This window comes from Leuciscus leuciscus (genome assembly GCF_965113295.1).
Source record: "Leuciscus leuciscus genome assembly, chromosome: 2".
Taxonomy (NCBI): domain Eukaryota; kingdom Metazoa; phylum Chordata; class Actinopteri; order Cypriniformes; family Leuciscidae; genus Leuciscus; species Leuciscus leuciscus.
The window spans coordinates 16811950-16837028 of record NC_138726.1 but is presented as its reverse complement, the minus strand read 5'-3'; the positions used below and the strand labels follow the sequence as shown (position 1 = coordinate 16837028).

General features: G+C 38.1%; 1 protein-coding gene across 6 annotated transcripts in view; it reads left to right on the top strand.

Annotated features, from left to right (window-relative positions):
• LOC309484770 (receptor-type tyrosine-protein phosphatase delta) overlaps positions 1–25079 on the top strand; it is a 666889-nt gene that overhangs the window by 624070 nt on the left and 17740 nt on the right. For 2 of the 6 annotated variants that reach the window (XM_082151147.1, XM_082151152.1), the window contains 12 exons: positions 1812–1972; positions 3430–3444; positions 3643–3755; positions 6952–6993; positions 7429–7526; positions 12072–12195; positions 14642–14817; positions 16650–16769; positions 16850–17004; positions 21866–22151; positions 23284–23462; positions 23541–23667. In XM_082151147.1, the coding sequence (XP_082007273.1) occupies positions 1812–1972; positions 3430–3444; positions 3643–3755; positions 6952–6993; positions 7429–7526; positions 12072–12195; positions 14642–14817; positions 16650–16769; positions 16850–17004; positions 21866–22151; positions 23284–23462; positions 23541–23667 (1596 nt within the window). The remainder of the gene's footprint in view (positions 1–1811; positions 1973–3429; positions 3445–3642; positions 3756–6951; positions 6994–7428; positions 7527–12071; positions 12196–14641; positions 14818–16649; positions 16770–16849; positions 17005–21865; positions 22152–23283; positions 23463–23540; positions 23668–25079) is intronic. The other 4 variants (XM_082151149.1, XM_082151151.1, XM_082151148.1 and 1 more) reach the window with 3 other exon arrangements.

The following is a 25079-nucleotide window of genomic DNA, read 5'->3' as shown; positions in this document are numbered from 1 at the left end:
AGTAGAACAGTAAAAAAGGTTTTTAGCTGAAACAGTGGTCATCGGTGATTCATATAATGGAAGTCAATGGGTGCCAACACTTTGAGATCTTGGATGGCCTGAGGGTGATTAAATTAACAGCAAATTTTCCCTAATTAAACTATCCCTTTAAGTTATGAAGAGGTTATTTCTGAATGTTCTCTAAATGTTCAAAATATATATTTTTTTCTTGGTTTTCTTGTTTGTTGGCTTTTCTTAATGTTCAGTGCTCTGAATGTTCTGAAACAAAAAGTAACATTGAAAAAAATGTCCAATTAAAACATTTCTGACAAAAAAAAAACCATTCCATGAACATGTATAAATAAAAAATGTTGTGCTTAATTTTTGAGAACATTACTAAAGACTAGATAACTTTGAACAAATGTTCTGTTAAGAAGAATGTTTGTTCATAACTTTGAGAGAACCTTGCCAAAACTTTAGCCATAGTTCTGAGATTGTTCCCTGTTAGCTTGTATTGTCTTTTCAAAGCTGCTTTACAGCTTAATGTGCCACATATTTGATGGTTTGCATAATTTATTCTGTTATTTTCCTGTTCATTACTGTAGGCGCGTTTCCATTACAGATTTGCGCGAAACTTTTGCGATTTTTTTTTTCTAAATGTCGACAAAAAAAATATTTTCCGGCGTTTCCATTAACCGATGTTATGCGACTAAAACTTCATTTTTTCCTCACGCGATAAGTAAAATCATTTCAAAAACTATGGTAATGGACGTTGGTAGGTTTTTATGTACTATATCACAGCCACTGCACTAGCCATTATTATTAATCGAAGGAGATGTATGTGCGTTTTCCAAGCATTAAAGGGATACTCCACTTTAAAATGAAAATTCTGTCATCATATACTCACCCTCATGTTGTTTCAAACCTGTATGAATTTCTTTCTTCTGCTGAACAGAAAGGAAGATATTTAGAAGAATGTCAGTAACCAGACATTTTCTGGTCTCATTGACTTCCATTGTAGAAAAAAAATATACTATTGAAGTCAATGAGACCAGAAACTGTCTGAGGGTGAGTATATGATGACAGAATTTTCATTTTAAAGTGGAGTATCCCTTTAATGGTAAGGAGCGACCCTTATTATACTTGTGAGCGGCACATATGAGGTGTTTCTGGGTGTTTGTCCCTCATATCTGCTTTGAGGTCTTGATTGTGGCATTTATTTGAGGTTTAGAATCCATTATTCCTTTAATTCTTTTGTCTTATATGAATTTAATAAAGAACTCTGTCTCGTATTCTGTTCAAACATACCGCGTCATCTACGTCAGGTGACCTGTAAATGCGCAAAAACTGTTTCCATTGCAGTTTTGCGAAATATTTATTTTTCTAATTGCCTGAAAAACCACCTCATGCGAGCATAAAAACTTTTTTGCGATAAATGGGAGTTTTTTGCAAAATTGACATGTTTCCATTGGGCGTATTTTCAATTCACAATTTCAATATGTGCAATTTGAAGGGGAATGGAAACGCGGCTAGTGAAGTTGCATTGAAACAATTTGTATTGTATAAAGCACTATAGAAGTAAAAACTTGACTTGACTTTGAAACCCTCTGCTACTCTCGTACCATAGATGCCCATTGTTTGCGTTACTTTAAATAATATTTCAGCACCATTTTACAAGCCAAGGGACACGAAACGATTGTTTTATGTAGTAATCGACATAAAAAAAACGATGGGTTCCATTAAACTTAGAGTATTTGGTGTGAAAGTGTGAATTCAGGGTTTCTTGATCAAGCGATTCAGATGGCACTGTTGTTGTTTGGGTTTTCTTTCAGATGTTGTACGCGGCAAGTCCATACTCTGATCCGGTGGTGTTTGCTGATATCGACCCACAGCCCATAATCGATGAAGAGGAGGGTCTGATCTGGGTCGTGGGGCCCGTGCTGGCCGTCATCTTCATCATCTGTATTGTCATCGCCATCTTGCTGTACAAGAGGTAGAAACCGTGGAGAAACACAAACTCTCAATAACCTTGCACATTATTTGACTTATAATGTGATGTATTTCAGTATTCTCAGTGAAACAGTGAAAATAAAAAAAGTATGGTGGCTGTTGGTTAACATTATCTAAAGGACTCAATTGTTGAGCTATTAGGGTGAAAGATTATGAATACAAGCTGGTCGTTGGAATAACATTTACTGATGAATTGCTCTCAATAAGAGCTGAAACTTGGGTTAAGAAAGTAATTTGGATTGTTGACTTTAAGCCATTGTGTGTGTGTGTGTGTGTGTGTGTGTGTGTGTGTGTGTGTGTGTGTGTGTGTGTGTGTGTGTGTGTGTGTGTGTTTATGCAGTTATGCATTGTACGTATCTTCAATAATCTGTGGCCCTCATTTGAATATAGACTGATCTGATCATCTGCTAAAAATTACAGTCAGGCATTGAGTTGAACATCTATTGTGATGAGGTCCTTCATATATCCAGGGTTATTTGATGTCTTCTGATGGCAGATTTATTTGTTAATCACAGAATCAATGTCACGGGCTCATGCACACATCTCATAGTGTAATATTGCAATGTCAACAACACAACACACTCGCTGCCCATGATGCATCAATTCAATCCAAACAAACAGTTTCACATGAGCAATTCCTGCTGTCAAGACATGTACAAAGTGAAGTACAAACCTGTAAATATCAGGGTATTAAAACAGATTTTTCAGCCAGGCTTGGAAAAGGCACAAAATGTTTTAGTTATTATATTATATTATATTATATTATATTATATTATATTATATTATATTATATTATATTATATTATATTATATTTTATTATATTATATTATATTATATTATATATATTTTTTACCAAGAAACTAATAATTTTATTCAGAAAGATATAAATGCTGTTATTTTAATCCATTCCATTTATTAATGAATATTTATCAAAGTATCACGGTTTAAAAAAAAAAGCAGCACAGCTGTTTTCAACATTGATAATATGAAGAAATGTTTCTTGAGCAGCAAATCACCACATTGGAATGATTTCTAAAGGATCATGTGACAATGAAGACTGGAGTCATGATGCTACATTAAAAATCTTACAGACCCCAACCTTTTGAACAGTATTCATTATTAGTTTATAATTAGTTTTGCTCATTAGATAGGTCAGGGCTTCTCAGAGTATTTTGAATGGTTCTTTCGTTGACCCAAATTCCTGTTGGCACACATCAAAAACACACAATTAATTGAGAAACAAGACTATGTGAGATCAAGACTTTTTTCTCACACCACTTAGTTAGGTTCAGTTGCACAGGATCTATGTCTTAACATAACGTATCAGATGAAAATGAACAATGCTAAAACCCCTCTGAATATCAGTAGAACTGATGAGGAGATCTGTGTTTGTCTTGTATACTAACCTCTGTTCTCCCTTTCTGCTGCTTTCACTGGAGCAGTCAACCAGACAGGTGAGCGCTTTAGAAGAACTGTACCTGAGACTCACGCAGTGGTTATGGCACAGTCGAGGGCACTGAACACTAATTTCAATTTCGATCACAAGCATGTTTGCTTGACCATTTGCAGTGATGCTCTGATAGTCCAAGCAAAGTTAATTTTGTCTTTAAGTATATTATGTTTTTGTTTTTTCTTTTTGTTTTGTTTTTCAGAAAAAGGGCAGAGTCAGAGGCCAGGAAAGGCAGTCTGCCCAGCGGTAAAGAAATGCCTTCCCATCATCCCACAGACCCCGTAGAGCTACGTCGTCTGAACTTTCAGACTCCTGGTAAGAGCTGCTTTACACAAACACAAATCCTCAACCACATTGTCCTAAGAAGCTTCAAAAAAAGGTTTTGATTCCTGCTATTTTTCCATGAAGTGAAGTGTAATTTAAAAAGTGAAGTATAATATATTGAATCATGTGGAGCGTGATAGTCTAGAGCAGTGCTTCCCAACCCTGGTGCTCTCAATTCCAGATGCCTCCCTTATCTGATCTTATTTCAGGATTGAGTATTTATAATAACTAACAAGCTGATGAGTTGAATCAGATATGTTTGATTAGTGAGACAAACAAAATGTGAATTTTTTGGGAACTCCAGGATCAAGTTTGGGAACCACTGGTCTAGAACACACTTAGCTCTGTTCCAAAACCCAGTGAGCTGCCTACCTAGACAGAATTTTGATGTCATTGGTGCACTCCAGACTTTAAGGCTACTCAAAACGCCTGGAGTAACACCTCACTAAAATTATATGGCAGCATTGCATTTCGCCTTTACAGAATGGATTGTGACATGCTCAGAAACATGTCATCCATAAGGGAGATTACAAGGTCTGTTTTACCCGATATTTCTGTATATTTCTTGGTCGCTAGCTTTTCAGCAAGATAACATCAAATTGTGTGGTGCTGCCTATAAAGAATATGTCAAATCAGTGACTCAAGAGGATCAATTATAGATTCTGCCTATGTAGACAACAAGGCAGCTCATTGGTTTTGGGAACAGAGATACCGTCTTGGTCAGCTTTTAGGCGCCTCTGTGTCATTCAGAAACACAGTCTTAAATGAGTCCTTGGACATAAACAGAGTAGAAAGGTCAAAAGTCGTGCTCTTGTTTTTCTTAGCATATTTAAGATGTAATGCGAAGGTCTGTTAGCCATATGGAGCCGGAAATAGAGAGCAGACCTCTTGAGGAACCAGCCTGAGTGCTCACAAACACACAGGACAGGTGGCTTTAGGACAGACAAAAGGGCAGGAAATCCCTCTGGACTCAGGAATTGCAGCTTTACCGCTGACCCAAGTACTCCTAGCAACACATTCATAGCAGCTCAGTGAGTTTACCTGAAGAGCAAAGCCTGTCGAGCTAACCGAAGACAGCGTAAGAAGACCATGGCGATATTCAGAATATTCAATACAACCTCTGTTGGTGACTGTATATTCCATTGGTGAATCAAGACACGCATATACACACACATGTAGGTAGGCCATTGTGCTTGAAGTAAGCGGAGTGTGAACGAGGTGTAGAGGAATCTGGAAATTGTCGAGCGGTGAAGCGCTGCTCCCTTCTGACCTTGGTGAACAAGGTGACGTACACTCAGCTCTAGAGCGGCCAGCCGTGAAGACCTATAGATTTATTTTCTGAGGGGCAGAACAGCGGTGACAACAGTTGCTCCATTAGTTTCTCAGAGGAGAACCTGGTGCCAGCGAGACTAGCTCTAAACACACTGAACCGGAGTCCATCTATCTGTCTGTCAGAAACACCTGGGCTGCAAGTGCAAGACAGATGGACTGGAGAGAAACAGTTCACCTTTCTAATAAAAACAGCTTAGACCAGCATTTGCTGGTGTTAGGTTGCTTCCAACACTTTTCACACTACTGGTCTGTTTTGATGGTTTTAGAGGGTTTGGGAGGCCAACCAGCCAACCCAAAAAACTCACTTCCCCCACAACACAATTCATAACAGCTCACAAGGTATGTTTACTAATTTCCCTCAATTGGATTTCCTCAATCCAATTATAAATGGATTATTTGGGTGCATGTAAACATAGCGAGTGAGTTTATTCTGAGGATTGACATTTGTTGATAACCAAAACCCTTAAAAGTGTCATTGGTTATTATATAGTTTGTTGGGGAATCAAGGCATACACATGTAGGCTTCCCATTGTGTTTGAAAGCACACAAGCATGAATGAGGAATGTTGGAAGTGTTGCGAGGTCAACACGACTGTTGATCTTGATGGAAAAACCTGACAGAAGCAAAACAGCTTAAAAGCCTGTGTTTAGCTGGTTTTAGCCCAGAGTCATGGTCTGATTTAGGACCATTCAGTGGTTTTGTGCTCATCATCAGGGTAGTCTGGCAGACTAGTCAACCACCTCAAGCTGGTTCAAGCTCGGTTTTCTTCTTAAACCATTCATCAAGTGCCAGAAAAAAAGTTGTTGAGGATCCAAATCATTAACTTGATTCCCATCCATGCACCGCAGCCTGTGTAAGGTTTGATAGTCAACTACAACACAAACATGGCAGGACTCATACTGTATTCACGTGTCGGGTTTGCATTGCAACATGGTTTCAAGAGTGATGTTCCATGCACTCAATCCTCTCCGCAGCTCTTTATTAGTGGACTCATGCCCCTCTTTCGCAAATAGCCTCTTAGAGAAGCTTTGCATCCTCCATTTTCCCTTCAGGCAGGGGAACGCAGGCTCTCGACAGCTGAAGATCCCTCTTCAGTGAGAACGGCCTCTGCATTAGCCCTCCTCTCTTCAAACCCTTGATGCCATCGTGCGGTCACCCAACCCTCCCCCCATCTCAGTTTTCATCTTGAGGGTGCTTGATGTCGCTCCGACGCATTTCTCCGAATGGCAGTTTCATTGTCACCGCGGCTGGTAATGGGTCTTGAGAGGCGGTGGATGGCAGCTCTCTCCTGCTGCTTCCATTAGCTAATGCCCTCTTCTATCAGCCCAGAGATGAAAGAACCGCAGTGCCACGTCCAAGCGTACAGACTCTTTTTCTGTGGCACGCAGGCTGTTGTTATGCAAACCGGTTATCAGAGAGCAGCTTCTGCTCCTCGACTATTCAAAAGCATCCTCTGCAGTGCAAACACAAGCTCTTTCTCTCACAGACATGCGCCTTTGTTACTGAAGAGAACAAGCAAACACGCGCATGATAAACGTGCACGCCATCTTCTTTCTCCTTGTTACATTTGTTTGTTTTGACTTTTTTTGTTTTTTGTTTTTCTGTTTCTTGGTTTCCCTTCCAAACTTGTTATCCTCATTTCCGCATGCTTGTCGTGTGTTAGCCATTGGCATGCGTGAATTTGTTTTTACTAACAAACTTAAATATAAAGTTGAAGCGTTGTTCCAAACTGTCTATTGTCATTTCAGACTGTGTTTCTACTGCCTCTTTTTAGTTCCGGTAGTGATCGATCACCACATTTGCTTGTTTTAACGTCAGCTAGTATGATTTATCCCCGTACCCTTTTCCTTTGCAGGTTCAGCCACATCGGTTTACCCCAGTAACCTCCATTTGTCAAGTTAGTCGTTCTTGTTTCTACATATGCCACTGTGTCTGTTCATTTTCTCCAATTGCTCTCTTGATTGTCTCATTTATTTATGCGTTCATCGACTCGCACCGCTTTGCCTCACACCAGCGCAGGAGACGGGGTTTGATATGTTGCCTTCTTTAGACTCATGGCCGGCTCTGACTTTAATATCCAGCCCCTAACGTTCTCCTCTATTCCATCTTTCCACCATTTTAAAGCTTGCGGACGAATAACATTCTTCTTTTCATTAGGAATGCTCTGTGCGGCTTTTGTGTCCATTTTCTTCAAGCATGTGGCTGCTTCGTCCAATCATACAGGCCAAATAAAAACCTCACATTCTCCATCCTCTATAATGCTCATCTCTCTGTGTATGCTCAGATTCGCTAGCACTTACATCAGGACTCTTTGTTTGTCTCCTGTCCGTAGGGATGGCCAGTCACCCTCCCATTCCGGTCATGGAGCTGGCTGATCATATAGAGCGCCTGAAAGCAAACGACAACTTGAAGTTTTCACAGGAATATGAGGTAATAATCAGCTGTTTTGTTACTTTCTGCAGAAAAAAAAAAACTGTTTTTGTTCTCAACCCCTTTTACCCCCCTAATATTTCTGGTATTTTCTGCTATAATGGCAAAGTTTTAACATCATAAAATCACTAGGTTTAAAATCAGTTGTCAAAGTTCAGCACTTTTATACTAAAGTAGGAAAAGTAACAAAGTTTAGTGAAAAATAAATACATTTTCTTTAAATTACAAATGAATTACACAGAAAGCGATAAAAAAAGCGCTCCCTTAATCACTGAAACTGACGGTTGGCACACTTGCAAAAACTCCCATTTTAATCAATGAATCTGACTAAAAGTGCACAATAAATCTTTAAATTACAATGTGTCTAATCGCTTTGTTTGTTATAATGAGAGGATTTGTGAGCACGTAGGACTTAATCTGGCTCTAAACAGAAACTCATTCAGTGTTTTGAGGGATATTGAGCTGAGTCTCACAACCAACTGGTAACTTAAACACCTCTGATTGGCCATTATTTTCAACAATAATGCCTGTGATTGGCTACAATACTCAATGCTGCAAAATCACATTGTAAATAGACACAATTGCAGCGATTAACACGCCAGGTTGGGGTGAAGCTGGAGCGACTGACAGCACCTAGCAAGCCTATTATGCCTATGCGACTGCTCTGAACAAACCCAAGCAAAATTTTAATCTTTTCGCATACCACCTGGAACCCACACAAGTACTCACGGTTGGGAATCACTGATCTAAAGCTTTGTAAAATAATCCAAACAACCACTGATTTATGATAACCTCCTTTATTTTCGATACAGTTCTTAATATAACTTATTTTATACCATTTTTCCACGCCTAAATATATTTACGCCTACATTTAAACTCGTTTAACAAATATTTTAGAAGTAAAAATGATAAATTTCAAAGTAATTCAAGTGTAATCAACCGGTCTCTGTTGTCCTGTTTTCACCGTAACAATGCTGATTCTCGTGCTGGAAATGGGCTCTCGTTCAGCGGCGGAATTGCTTATTTCAGAACGCCGCCCTGCGGTTCACTCATAGCCACAAGATGCTGTGGCTGCTTCCATAACCTGCCCATAAACAATCAGTGCACAGTTCTAAGAACATATTTCAATATCCAAAGTAATTATATTCAGTATCTTTAGGAATAAATCATTCATTTTAGGCAAGGCATCAAAAGTTTCCATCATCCGAAAGGACAGATGCATTTAGTTGAATGACATCGCATCCCTGTTGTTTGCTTTGCATTTAATAAAATGATTTACAGCACAGTAACGATTTTATAGATGAAATAAAACATACACTAACCTGTATTTTATTGAAAAAATGCACCAATTCGGCAGCGCTGAGAAGCTGAACATGATCGCATCTCACCTGCCTTTTTGTTCCACTATTCTCTCTCTCACACATACATACATTCTTCTCTTACATACACATATTTTCTTCAGACATACATTTTCTTCTTGCATACATTTATTATTTATAATATTAAATGTATACTTTGAATACATTTGCATAAGAGCAAAATGTATGAATGCGTGCATTAAAATATGTGACTATGAGAGCAATATTATATGTATGTGAAAGGAGAATGTAAGTGTGTGAGAGTAGAAATATATGTGAAAGGAGAATGTAAGTGTGTGAGAGTAGAAATATATGTATGTGAAAGGAGAATGTAAGTGTGTTAAAGTGCCAGAATGAATAATGTCTTGTTTTACTCTTCATACATACATGACAGAAGCAAGTACATGAACAAAAACAGATGGTCATGTTCTTGGGCATGATTTTGCAGTATTCAAATCTTATTTTTTAAAACTTTATATTTGAATCCCAGATTTATTTGAGATGATTTGAAATGTTAAAAGGCTTTAAAACAACAAATCGAATGTTTTTCAACATTATTGCTGGTAGTTTTAAGGCCAAGCATCACTATCGCTGTTACTCACACTGATTTGATAAGAAACACCCTAGCAACACCCTGGCAAGCGTTCCTGCGCGCCGTGTGTAGCATTCAGATGGACTACCGTTATTCGGTTTTGACCTGATGTACGTTCAACGCTCACAAATGCGATTGTATCGGTCACGCTTACAGCTCCCCGCCAACCACAATGAAACATTTCCTGTCCGTATTTCTCGCCGCCTATCAGCTGTCATTTAACACGCCAGCGTAGGAAAGGTCAGGTAGGATGTTTCTCGGTATAATCTTGTTATGTAGTTGGGAGAGACGTGTCGTTGAGATCGCAACATTATGCTCTGTTTTGTTTTCCGACGGGTTGTTATTTGAGTGGAGCAGGACCGTGAGAGCAAGGTTTCGTCACTTTTTTTCAGGCCCCTCAGTCTGCGGTTACTGAGCATGAGGTCAGACGTGGAGCTCAGCCAAGATGACTGCCAGAGCTGAGCTAAAACATACGGGATTGTCATTCTGGGGTGGTTTTGCATGGGCACGGAAAGTAATTTCAGCAGCACAATGAAGCGGGCGAGATCACAAGTAATGTTTCAAAAGATTTGGGCAGAATGACGTGGCTTAACTGGAGATTTGTCATCTTTAGTGACGCTTTATGGTGCGGCGCGGCGACTCGCCCTGGTAGAAAAATAGCACCACTGTCAATTTACGTTTCTTCATATTGGGCCCCGGTTGTTACACAAACAAGCGCAAGCACTTTACTGCGAAAACAGCAGCGTTCTCCTCTTCTCTCAACAGCCAAACTCAGACTGCAAATGTGGAATATCTGTCTTGGCTATTGACAATCTCAGAGCGTTTATCGTTTTGCTATTTTGGAGTGTAATTTGTCCAAGTGGGGCTGCGATTTGTTTGCAGTCGTCGGCTCTCGTTTGAAAGGGCACATCAGTGGACAAAAGCGCCGTTTGAAAGGGAGCACATCTCTGTGTGATCCTTTAAAATCTATTCAAGGCATGAAGACATTACTTTCCCCTCTACGCTTACGGGACCAATTTTCATTCATTCAACGCTCCTCTGAAAACTGTAATTTGAAATTTGTCAACGAGGAGAGCTGGCTTGCAGGCAGATGCGTATCATCTTTTCATTTTCAAAAGACACAGCGGAGACCGAATAATTTCATTATTAAAGTAAATGGGAAAAAATTGCAAACTGCACATAAGACTGACGCTGAGGTCATATTGTGCACAAAAGCTCTTTCACTGGCAGACTCATCCCGCGTTCTCCAGCGCTTTCATGCCGACACCTGTTTTTTAATGCTTAGTGCTGAAACCTTCAATCGTGTGACTTCCTGACGAAATGTATAGATGAGCATCACTGCAGGAAGAGTCATATGCGGAGATGGACTGCATTGTGTAAACTGTTTGTTCATTCATTCATTCATTCTGTCTTTTGTTCATTCCTATATCTTTGTCATTTAATTTCATCCATACATTTTTTCGACAATTAATTAATTTCCCTGTCCATATTATTCATTTGTTCATTCATTTGTCCAATTTTGTTATTTCATTAATTCATTCATGCATTCATTCATTCATTCATTTTCTAAAAATGTTGTCAGTTAATTTTATCCATTAATTAGTCTTTAATTGATTTGCCTATAAATGGATTATATGTGCTTTCTTTCTTTCTTTCTTTCTTTCTTTCTTTCTTTCTTTCTTTCTTTCTTTCTTTCTTTCTTTCTTTCTTTCTTTCTTTCTTTCTTTCTTTCTTTTTGTGCAATATTAATGTTTGTGTTAATTGAATGCATTTGTTCATTTAAATTCCATTTGCTCTGTAATCGATTCATTCATTCATTCATTCATTCCCTTTTCAGTTAATTTCATCCATTAATTTATTCATCACTTTAATTATTTACTCATATGTGTATTATATATGCTTTCATGCATTCATTCATGTGTACATCATTTTGTCCAAAATTACTCCACTCATGTGTTTAACTTGTCAATTTATTCATTAATCTGTTCAATTATTATTTTGTTAATTTGCTAGACATTTGTCATAACTATTTTCTTTAATTATTTATAATTGTTTAATTCAAATAAATATATGGATTAATGCATGCATTCATTTGTGCATTAGCCTAATCCATTAATTTCTGTAAAAATTTGTCCATTTGCTACTCAATGGATTGTTCATTTGTTTAATTCATTCATGCATCCATTCATTCATTTATTCATTCATATGTGCACTGATGTCATCTGCAATGACAGTGTCAATAATTCATTGCACATTTATATGTACTAGGATATAAGTTTGTGATAAAGATTTTTCCTGCATTTCCCCGCCCAGCACCAGCGTTTATTTCTGAACGTTTTCGTTATATGACGCGTTACAGTCACCGCTCTATTTTTACAGACACTGAATGCTGATCATAACCGCACGGGTCAGGACGCGTCTTTCTATTTTAGATGGATATTTTTGGCCATGATGTGCTGAGATGAGAGTATGTTGTGTCTGAGCCAATGCTTAGCATATGCAGGGTGCAAATGAAACGCATCTGTGTGACTTTGTTTTGCTCTGATGGTTAATGTGTGCTCATTAATTAATCTGGTTTTCCTCATTTTTCCTTAGTCAATTGATCCTGGTCAGCAGTTCACGTGGGAGCATTCAAACCTGGAGGTGAATAAACCAAAGAACAGATACGCTAACGTCATCGCCTACGATCACTCCAGGGTCCTGCTCTCCGCCATCGATGGTACGATCTTCTCTTCTCATTAGTGTTTGATCATTGTGTCATTTCAGAACAATTCATGAAATGAATAAAAATAATTAACGAAAAAGTTATGTCATTTTTTAAACAAATCGATTAATTAATAAATGTACAAATTATATGTCTAAACAGACAACATTTGATCAGATTTATGTTTAAGAAATGAAGTAAGAAAAATTTACTTAATTCAAGATACAGTATAAAACACAAGTCTTGATATATAATGCTGTTGTTTCTCATGTAAATGTATCTTGTTTTTAGGATGTTCATACCATTACAGCAGCATTACACATTCATATTGAACGTTTTCAACTCGTAAAAAAAATCATTCCCCAAAAATAAAACATCTAATTTCCCTCCAAACTGTCAAATAACAGATTCAACCAGCGAACAATGAAACAAGTAAATGCCCATCTGCCGTGTCCAGCCCTGATAAACGCGCCTGCTTTGTGTTTCACAATGAGAAATGAAATAGAGTGATGAACTGCAGCAGAAAATCCACATCAAACCTATACCCGCTTCATTCACACACCACAAACACTGATGGAGCGGCTTCTCCACCGGTCTGCTCACATTCAGTCTGAGACAAGAGACAAGACAATCTGAGACACACAATGGAGAAATAGTGGCTGTGCTAGTAAACCATGTGAGCTCCCTTGACGTTTACTGCCTGTGTAGGGAGCTATAGTGTAAGGAAGCATCATAATGCTAATGGAACATCATTGACTCAATGCATAGTTGATTCCAATGGAGTTTGCCATTAGCAATAAGCTGCAAGAAATCACTTTCGGAACCAGTATTTTTTGTTATTTTCCAATTTTCCGTGTTGTTTTAGTGTTCTTTATATTCTATTATATTATTTATTCGTATTTTGATTTTAATATATATAATTTGCTTAACATTTCAGTACTTATTAATATTTTAATTATAATATTTACCATTTGTTATTATATTTTGTTTTCATATTAATTGTAGTTATTAGTATTATCTGTAATTGTATGTGCTTTCGTCGTTTTACACACAAACACACACTATATATATTGTTTTAATTATACATATATTGTAATATTGAATATTATTTCATTTTATATATATATATATATATAGTAACATTAAAATTTTATTTTATTTATGCTTGCTTTCAATTTCTGAAAAGGATTTTTAAGTTTTATTTAGCGAAAACAACACTGAGTGGGTTAAGAAAAACAATTTGCTTCTTGTTTTAATTATGTTCAGATATTTATTTATTTTTACGTGACAAAAAGGACAAAATATAGATTATTGGTTCATGCTGTCCTTTCTATGAAGCCTTAAAATGTTGGCAGCTCACTAGATTTTGGAACAGAGTCATAATGTGTCAAGTATACATGGCTGGTCAAATACACACACACACACACACACACACACACATCTGTTCATTACTATTTTTTTATATTTATGTGTCATTTTGGCCTCTTTTGTCTCCAAAAGAGGGAAGGAAATGCAGGATTAATTGTCTTTCTATCCTGTCAGTCACAGAATGAACGAGAAAATGAAAAACATGGAGTTTTTAATTAATTTATTAATTCTTAGTGAAATAATTCACATGGAAAAGAGACAGACAGACAGAGAGAGGGAGGGACAGCGAGTGAGAGGAGGCGTCGGGCGGACGAGGGAACGCTGGGATGAGTTTTATCTCTCTGTTGCATGTGTGAGCTGAGCTGGAGCTGCAGCATTGACACGCTGTCAGCCCTTTAACAGCAGAAATCAAGCCTTGCTCTGTTTTCTCCAGATTTATCACACTTCTTCACTTAGATTCAGTTTATAAAAACTGTTATATTTTTAAATGATTTATTTTTGTATGATGAACAAAAAGTCAACATGCTAAAAGTCTGTAAATGAAAGTCAATCTAGAGCGTGTTTTTTTTTACAGGTGAACAGAAATGAATTATAACTAATAAAGATCATTATACTTACCCAGTTGATTAATCCCAGTACATTAAGACAGTTGTTTTGTATTACAAGTTTGAAATATGCAAACAAGACAGAATCTACTTGAATGTGCACTAATTTGCATACATTTCTAGAACAGAAATCTGAAAGCCAGGTTCAAAATGATTTTTTTGATTTGGTTAACATATTAGAGGTACAGGTTTTTTTTTTTTTTACAGAAGGGATTTTGCATATCTCTTTTTATCACTCAACACTGTCAACAGAGAGAACATATTTTGGAAGTTTTTTGTTTGTTTTTTTTCACTAGTCAGAAAGAAGACATGTTATGGAAGCAAAATAGACCAAAATCTCAAAATTGACCAATGCATGAAAAAAACAATGGTTTTGTTTTATACTTGGTTTGTATTTAATACTTTAGCACGTGCTAAAAACACAGCTCACAGTGTTCCGTAGTCGTCTTGTTCTCAGTGTGTTCTGTAATGTTGTGTTGTTTTCGCAGGGATTCCAGGGAGCGATTACATCAACTCAAACTACATTGATGGTTACCGCAAACAGAACGCCTACATTGCCACACAAGGCGCGCTGCCGGAGACCTTCGGCGATTTTTGGCGTATGATCTGGGAGCAGCGGAGTGCAAATATTGTCATGATGACCAAACTGGAGGAAAGATCCAGGGTACGATTTGCTGCGACATCACTACTCATCTGTTGATTTGATTAGCTTACACTGTTTTCTGTTCACACCCGACGTGACAAATCAATCACAAATCAGTCAGAAGAGCGTGTGGACGGAGTCTCTCTGCAAGCGTACTGCTGTCTCGCAATGAAATTGATAAGTGTTTAAATTAATAACATTTTGACATTATTTAAAATACATACTTTCATACTATAATCTTTGTCACGTGTTTGTTGCTATTAGAATTTGTCAGTTAATCAATACCGGATTCAGTTTCAATATGCAGTACCGTTTTTTTTATTAATAATTAATTGCTTATTTTTGGACAAATAACAATAAAACAATCAAATGAATCATATTTTTTTTACTATTAGACTATTTACTGTTAACTATTAGATATGTTTGGCAAATTATTATCTCACATAAAATAAACCTAACCTATAATTATACAACAAAGCCATGATTTTTTATGTGTTTAATTTATATTCAAATAATGGTTGTAAAGAAATATTAATTTCTCACAATTGTCACACATTTTGCATATAAGATTTTAAGGAAAAACATATATCATGGAAATAAAGATCTTAAAAATCTAAATGCTTGATTTATGGGAAATAAATGAACACACTCAGATGTATTGGCAAATAACTGACGATCACATAAACCGGGGTGTTAAACTGTATGTCTTAAACTTTGGTTACAGGTTTGGAAAAATTGCAAACGTGATATAAATAGAACATTAAACAGCTCAAATAAAAGAAAAAAATTATTCTGATGGTGAAGCATCTTTTTGTACAGACTGTTTGTTCTGGCCCTATTTCATACCCTATTTGTGAAAAGCGCACTGCTATAACAGCATTATTTTGAACAAATTACATCAATTATTGGCAAATTGAACTTTTTTCAAACAGAGTTTTAAAAGCTTTTGTCGTTTTTGTCAAACTGATTGCTGGTCTAATTAATATCACAATCCATGTCATCCACAATTTTTGCAGATTTTACCCACATTTCATTTAATCTTTTCCTCATTTGCACCAGTGTGTGTGTGTGTGTGTGTGTGTGTGTTTGTGTTTTCTCAGATTCTTCTTATTTCTTCTCTAAGGCAAGACAGAGCATCATGTCGTTTTCAGCTGCCATTATGAGTTGCAGAATTAAAATTCTTGATTTTCCTGCATTTATCCTTTGTGGTGTGAATTGTCCTTTGCATGAATCCATGGACTGATGCTTCTGCTCTGTCTTGCTGGTCTAATCTTTAAAGATGGACTGGAGGCTCACATAAAGCAGCTCTCCTGCGGTCTTCGTGTGGCCGTAACATGCAGCCTCTCGTGGTTTCAGTCATGTAGCGGTGGAACGTCTTGATGCATTTTAATGAGTACAGCGTCAAGATATTCTGAGCTAAACAATGACTTTACCAATATGTTATCAGCAGAATATAATCTTTCAGATCCTGCTCTTGTTTGCATTTAGACAGACCTGCATTGAACATGCGATGCACGTCGATTTTCTTTTTGTAACCATGTTTTCTGTCTTTTTTATTCTTTTCCTCCTGACAGGGCGGCTGCCGTACAGTAATTTGACGCTCTTTTATAACGACTCACAATGCAACCAACATCTATAATGGTAATAAGGCCCCAGCTTTAATATGATTGCGACAGAGCGCTTGAGATAGTAATTATAGCGTCTGTCAGGCTCATGGAAAACCCGCTCGTGTGTTGAGAAATCCGCTTGTCAGCAGGAAATGGGAATTGTGTTGCTCGCTGCAGTTATTCTCTTGCTTTAAATGGACTTGATGTATGTTTGATGGAGATGTGTGTGTGTGTGTGTGTTTGCAGGTGAAGTGTGACCAGTACTGGCCAAACAGAGGGACAGAGACATACGGACTCATTCAGGTTACGCTGCTAGACACGGTCGAGTTGGCGACGTACTGCGTCCGAACGTTTGCACTTTACAAGGTATGTGGGTGTTTCAGGGATCGTTCACCCAAAACTGAAATATTTCATCTGTGCTGTGAGCGTTTTACTCTTCAATTCAGAACGGCTCCAGTGAGAAGCGGGAGGTGCGGCAGTTCCAGTTCACGGCGTGGCCGGATCACGGCGTCCCGGAACATCCCACGCCATTCCTGGCCTTCCTGCGCAGGGTCAAATCATGCAACCCGCCAGACGCTGGACCAATGGTGGTGCATTGCAGGTCTGAAGAGATCTCTTTCATTGTTTTTACATTATTGTTTTATTTATATTTATATTATTAGTAACACAATGAAAATTATCATGAAACTCCAACAATGATTGTAATATGCATTATGTATTGTTGGTAATGTGTGAATATTTTATTGTTACATAGTACACCATTAAAAAATGTGGCGTCTTTTTTTTTCAAAGAAATTAATACTTTAATTCAGCAAGGATGCATTCAATTGATCAGAAGTGACAGTAAAGATATTTATAATGTTACAAAAGATTTATATTTCAAATAAATGCTGTTCTTTTATATTTTTTTCCACAAAAATATTTGGCAAGAAAACTTTTTTTTTAAGTAAATAAAAATAAATAGTTTTTTCATAATTTAGCAAGAAAAATAATTTGTAAATGTTATATTTTAAATTGTAATAACCTTTAACTGTTTTTATGGTATTTTTTATCAAATAACTGCTGCCTTAATGAACAGAAGATTTTTTTTTTTTTTAGGCCACTGTATGTCTGCTAAGCACTTAATGAATTTTATGTAAAACATTTAATAACTCAAGCAAACAGTATCTTACTAAAGACTCACAGGTGGTGTAAAGACGCGTCGGGTGCTTTTCATTGATCAGCAGAACTCATATTAATGTACTGTTATCTGAAGTAGAAAACTGAGGGGAAAAAAGTGAATCGGTGAATCCCATTCTTGGTCTCAAGTTTTAAACACACACTTCGTCTCTGTGTCTCTGTACAAAGAAACATGATTTTGGTGCATGGCAGAACATGAGGCACTCTTGCATTTATGGAAAACCCAGATATGAAACCATCTGTTAAATTCCCCTCTAAGCGAAAGCAGCACAAAAAACATCAGGCAGCAAGAGGCATGCAAAAAAGACAAGCCACGAGCTTCCATCGGAAAACTGCCAGATAGAAAACAAGGATTAGTAAACCCTTAAAAATAACACATACGGCAGTTAATTAGAGCTCCCAGCGGAGCGCTTGAAATTGAAAAAATCCTTATTTCCCCTCTTTTCTCTAGCTGGCTTGCGTGCTGAATACGGGAATTAATATCATTCATTGGGACGGAGACTTTGAATTCCTTTCGGCTCAGATCAGATAACGGCTCGACAGCGAGACTTTAATCCTTTCCAAAACACCGTCCCCCTCCGCGAGCTCTCGCCTGACCATTAAAAAACCTAATTCTTTCATTTCGTGGCTGGTGTCAGAAAGTTGACGCATCCTTCGGGAAGAGCAGAGAAAGTTTTAAGCTTCGCATATGATGTGCTAACGTGTGGGCAGGAGATTATATGTGCTGTTTGTCAGGCAAAACAAAAGCATTTGTGGGTAATTAACCTCACTGGAAGCATTTGTCGCTGTTAAACGATTCGCCCAGCACAGAATGAACATTCATATTGCATACGCTTAATGCTTTCGTGAAATCTGGCGAATCGATGCTGATAGCCTCGCGTGTGCTCTCGTTCTGGGCAGTGTTAGCCGTAAAGAGGGTGTTTACCCCTGTCACCTGTAACCCACGGGTCGACGCAGACACACAGCCAGTCAGCCGTTATTGCAACAAAAGAGAAAGTCCATCCAATCGCATGATTGAATGTCACAGAGATCACTGACCAAGACACGGACGGAGGCCTTGTGAGGGGTAAATATGACACAGCAGTGATTTCTAAAGTATGTTTGAGTGAATCTCATGAAACCTGTCAAGAACACACCCTCATCACATTTCACCACTAAAATTGATGTTGCATAAAGAAAATAAAGTCTTGCTAAAATCAGTGGATATTTCAGGGCAGTTTAATTTTAAGTCCGTTTGTTTAGTTTATTTAAAGTGGTTATATTATGCTACTATGCTTTTACGTTAAACTTTCTTTAGTGTGTAATGCTGCTGTTTGTGCAAGAAAAAGGTATATAAAGTTACAAAGCACAAAGGGAGTTATTCTCTTTATTAGTAAGCACTGTTTCTGAATCACCTTGAATGTAGCCTTGAGTTTTCTTCCGGGAATGAACATGTCACAATATTCCTCATTTAAATAATTCCCACCCAAGGCAGACACAAAATAAGGAGATGAGGCCTGGTTTTGTTGCATTAGTAGAAGTGGTCGACCGATATTGAGTTTTTTGATGGGCGATACCGATATCTTAGAGAGCAGAGTGTCCACATGTGGCCGAGATAGATAGATAGATAGATAGATAGATAGATAGATAGATAGATAGATAGATAGATAGATAGATAGATAGATAGATAGATAGATAGATAGATAGATAGATAGATAGATAGATAGATAGATAGATAGATAGATCTAGTATTTTTTTCCTACTATGGAAGTCAATGGGGTACATCAACTGTCTGGTGTTATGTCCCTTGTTAGTTAGATGTTATTTGTCTAGGAATATTATTAGACATAACAAAAGTTTTGCATGTGTGTGTCAAGACAGTAACGGGAATTGCAAAAGAAAAGGAACAGACAACAACCCATAACTTAGTTGAAAGATTTTAATTCTTCAACTGCAATAAAGTGAAGTGTTAAAAAAGGAATGAAGTAATGAATAAAGTAATGAGTATTTACAATTTGTACAACGTAACAAGGACGAGCAAAAATCAAAAACAATCTGGTGGAGAGGAAGGAGCAAGAGAGTGGTGCTTAAATCAAAAACTGAATATAACAAGAAAAACCTCTAACTAAAGTTATGGAACTAAACTAACAACAAAAAATGTAGAAAGAAACATCTTCAGCGTACAAGACGCTATAAGTAACCTATACTAACTAAACAAACAAAAACATACATAATTAGCACCACTCCTTACACTAGTGTGACTAATACATTTCATAGAATCTACGTGTGCAAATGTAGGTCGCGACCTGCTTACCTAACTCACAACCTCTCCCGCCAGTCTACACAGTGACGGACGGACGGTGACTGAGATGAAGAGTTCATGATAACAAACATTTAGCATTCACATCCAGCATGTATCAAGGACACAAGCACAAACAAACGAGAGCTGATCCAACTGTCAGATCATAAAAGCAGTGAAGCCACTCCCAGACATCGATTAGTCTCTCAGACTGGTCTCTCGAACTAGAAAACCGTCCTCACAGAGCATGCATACTCTTTCCCAACCCAGAGTCTATCTTGACTGTCGCCATTGAAGTTAGATCCATTCATAAACTGCACGACGACAGGCGATTGGTGGCGCAATTCCAGACGTCAGTATCCTACGTCAGCAGATTGACAGGCGGAGCCTCCAATCGAGTTTCACACCTGAAACAGACAAAGTACACAGACACACACGCATATGCAGCAACATACGCAAGAAACAAAATTACGTAGTACGGCGTACGTAACACTGGTTACCGACATTCTTCAAAATATCTTCCTTTGTGTTCAGCGGAAGAAAGAAATTAATATAGGTTTGAAACAACTTGAGGGTTAGTAAATGATGACAGAATTTTCATTTTGAAGTGAACTATTCCTTTAAGTATATTTATACTTGTTCATCTTGTGTGATCTCGGAAGCTAAGCGAGTTTGAGGCTTGAGGTTGAGGTTCATGGATGAGGCTCTGGTTTCCCCCACAATCCAAATACAGTTGTCTATTGGAGACACTAAATTGTCTGTAAGAACGAGTGGATGGGTTTATGCTTGTTGCAATTCATTCTGGGTGTGCCTTATCTGGTAATAATACAATGCCAAAAAGAGCTGAAATAATAATTAGAATCTGGAATAAGACTTTGTGAATGGTCTCTGTCGGGGAGCTCCTCAAAATGGGTTTTGGAAACTTTATGTGTATGTATTAATGAAAGTTCTGTGTGTGTTATTCCTGCTAAAGTGTGTCGTTGTTTAAGAATTCTCACTGTGCTCACGTCTTCATGCAGGAAGAGCACTAATATAAGCATATGTAGTCTTTAATGAAGGGCTCTGATCTCAGGTGTCGGTGGTTGACGTCAGCTGCGGCGCTTCAGAAAGTTAGCAAAGCTCTGGCCTCTTCAAAGTGATGGAAAGAGGAAAGTAGATGGGGGCTTTTAGAGTCTGTAGATGGAGGTTAGAGAGGGTAAGAGGCTAAATGGAGGGCTTGTTTTCCTCTGATAGCGAGCACAAGTGTACGGCAATCAAACCGAGTCAAGAACGGCTTCATCCACTCGGCAGAATCTCTGCCATTAAATACTGTTTTACTGCGGCAAATGTTTTGCGTTTATGACAGAAATACAGTGCAACTTTGGTACATCACTCACTGACTATGTGATTATTTCCAATACTCAGCGTAAGGACTTAATAGCAGTAAGATGTTGGCATGACATGTGCAATTTTCATTACTCTGATGATTTGCTAAGAATTGTGGTTATTTTTACCACCATTTTTCACATAACACCAATCCACTGCACAAATGATGAATTCACACACTGTGTGTTACTGGCCTATGTTTTAATCTACTTGTGATAAATGCAGAACACACCTTGGATTTTTCCGATTAAGCGCTTAAAGTCTCCATTTCGATGTTTTCGACCATCAAAATACTGCATTATATTCATGTCAACATGAACTCAGTTTCTTCAGCACCCTAATAATATGATCCCTTCTTTACCTCTGTTACGGATCTGCACATGATAATGTCACATGTGCATATTTGCACTGTTCAGAATGGAATAGATGCGATTAAAATGTTTACATGCCTGTTTATTGAGATTAAATGCAGCATACACCACGTTTTTCTCCTATTATATTGCCTAAATCTCTTTATAATTGTATTATGTAACCATGTAAACATGATCTTTGTCAATGAAACCAATCAAAGCACCTTAACACAAACTACACAACACACAAATCCTCTGTCCTCTTGTTTCTCATCCGCTGCGGCTGACAGTGCCGGCGTGGGTCGGACTGGCTGCTTCATCGTCATCGACGCCATGCTGGAGCGAATTAAACATGAGAAGACGGTGGACATCTATGGACACGTGACGCTCATGCGTGCACAGAGGAACTACATGGTCCAGACGGAAGACCAGTACGTCTTCATTCACGACGCGCTCCAGGAGGCCGTCACTTGCGGGACCACTGAGGTTCCCGCCCGGAACTTGTTCGCCTACATCCAGAAGCTCACTCAGATCGAGTCCGGAGATAATGTTACCGGAATGGAGCTGGAGTTTAAGGTAAGATGGATGTTGCCAAACTCAATCTCGGAAGCTCTGTCTATCTATCCATCCATCCATCGTTTTTTCTAACGTCCTATCTATCGTTCTATCTATAAATCTGTCTGTCTGTCTATCATTTTATCGGTCTGTCTGTCTTTATACTTATTCATAGAAGCAAACTGTTTGGATGAATCGGTTCACAAAAAAGGGTTGCCCTTCTCATCACTACTAGCAAAGAGAGGTTGTTAAAATAGTGCAGTATCTTGTTTAGTTTATCAGTCTAGTTGTCCCATCCACTGACTCATCTGATTACTCTAGATCAAACTCACATCTGAACAGAAGGGGCCTTGAAACGGTGCGATCATGTCACATATTTACAGACATCTGACCACAAGCTCTGGCTCCTCCTTCCTGGAAAGACTGCAGTAGAACCGCCGGCTTTGCCACAGGAAGCTGCTTGTCTCTCTTCTGTTATTCAACCCCGCCACATTTTACACGGCCTGCAGTTTGTCAAACAGAAATCTATTTACCCAGAGTAAGAAGGTGATCGAATGTCATGCCACATCATGATCACTCAGCGAGCAAAGCCTCGGCCCTGGAGTTGACCCCGCTGGTGAGGCTTGGCTGCTGTTGTTTGGACCGTCTCAGGCCACCACAGGCCAGCTCTCCAGCTCTCTCTCCACCGGCCGCAGAGACAGTGTGGGGCCTGTGGTTTCTCTTTCAGGAGCCCAGAGATCGCTGCGCCGTTCTCACACTAGTGCTAAACATTACTTCGCTCACATTTTCTTTCACTCTCTTGTTTTCATGACCAAGTTCAAAACAGTTAAAGATATTAAACATCTGCCGAAACGCTGTTTGTGTTCGTGCACTGGTTTAATGTCAACATACTGAAAATCTTTCTGTCTATGTATCTATCTATATGTCTGTCTGTAAATCTAAAAAAGCCCTAGCAACCACCTAGCAAATTGTGTCTGTCTAGTAAATAGTAGTACATCTGAAAGCATTCAGTCTGCATCTCAAATTACTCTTTAAACTACCCACATATCCACAAGGCCTTAATAAATTTCATACGTCTTCAGCATCATATCAAATCACTATATAGACAAACTTAGTTGTTTTTTAAATGTTGTTTACCATTTGTTCCATGCAGCGGTTAGCTAACACAAAAGCTCACACCTCACGGTTCATCAGTGCCAACCTGCCCTGCAACAAATTCAAAAACCGACTGGTTAACATCATGCCCTACGAGTCCACGCGTGTCTGTCTGCAGCCAATCAGAGGAGTTGAGGGCTCCGATTACATCAACGCCAGCTTTATTGATGGATACAGGTGAGCAGAAAAGCCTAGATCTGTCTGTCTGTGTGTGCATGTGAATGTAATGTGTTTCCTCTCTCACTGTATCATCAGGCAACAGAAGGCTTACATTGCAACGCAGGGTCCTTTAGCCGAAACCACAGAAGACTTCTGGAGGATGCTTTGGGAACACAACTCAACCATCGTAGTGATGCTGACCAAACTCAGAGAGATGGGCAGAGTGAGTATTTGACAACTGCTTGTCTAAACATCTAAATCTGTATCACAATCAGACTAAATGTTGTCCTTGCAACTGGGCTAAAGGTTTGTGCTTGCAACTGGACATTGTGCAAATGGGGGAAGATAAATAAACTTAATTGAAAATATGTACTCTGTAAAGAAAAAAAAGGTTTTGTGAAGTATACTGAAACTAAATTTGGTGTAGAAACAATGTTCACTCAGAAATATATAATATAAATATGGTAAATAACATATTTTGAAGTAAAAAATGTTAAATATTTAAATACATTTTCTGGAGATAAAAAGCAAAAATGGAGATGAAAAAAAAAACTTTGAAGTGTATGTTTTCTATCTCAGCAACTCTCAAGACTCAAGTAGTAAATTGACCCTTTTTTAAGGACATAAAAATATGGAAGTAAAATAATGTCAAATGTTTTTGAAATAAAAAAGCCTGTTGAATTGCACTACTTGAAAAAAAAAATAGGCATTGCATTAACCATGCTTGCATTTGAATGCATTGTATTTTTAGGGCTTGCATTTTTATGGGCTGAAATTCAACATGGTTGAATATTTAAGCTGTGAATATTTCAATTAAAAACATTTCAAACACATTTTCATTATTAAAAATTCAATAATCCATATTCACCTTTCATATTTCACTTCCAAAATATTCAAACTGTTTAAAAATACAACCTATAATATTCAACAGGCAATTTTCGGTCCATTTTATTTCGCTTTGCAAATTCGCTTCCACAAATTCAGTGGTTCAAATTCGACAGTAAATTCAACATTGACATCCAGGAAATGCAGGAAAAGCAGTAGATTGCCGAGCATACTCTCCATCTGCTGTTAGTCAACCTCACCAGCAGGGGGTGCAAAAGCGCGTGTTGTTGACGAAGACCAGCAACAGTTAGAACAAGTCATTCATTCATAAAACTCAATTACAGCAATGTAAGTGTATTTGTGATTATTATTGAAGGGGGTGGATTGGAATACACTGCTGCTTCATTATGACAGCTGTTTTATGTTAAATTCAGTGTCTTCACGGTTACTTTTCCTGTGTAGCCTACATGCATCTTCCTCTACCGTGAACGAGATTAATGTTATTCCCTGATGCGGATGTACAGATCCAATGTTACATTTTTGAGGTTGACATATATTTCTCTTGGTTGTTTGTTAACTTTATATTGTGGCGATGTGCTGCATGCAGGCTATTAGGGTTTCCCTCATTACTTCAGGATTCCCCTGCTGGACATACAACGCTTAGCGTAGCTTAATGGACTAATTACAGTGATATAAAAGACCAAACTCGCAGGCAAGCAGATGGACTCATAATAACGCGCAAAGTTTAATGCTGAGCGTTTCCCTCCCAGTGACTGGCATAAAGTTGGCTTGACGTTGGACATTCGCACA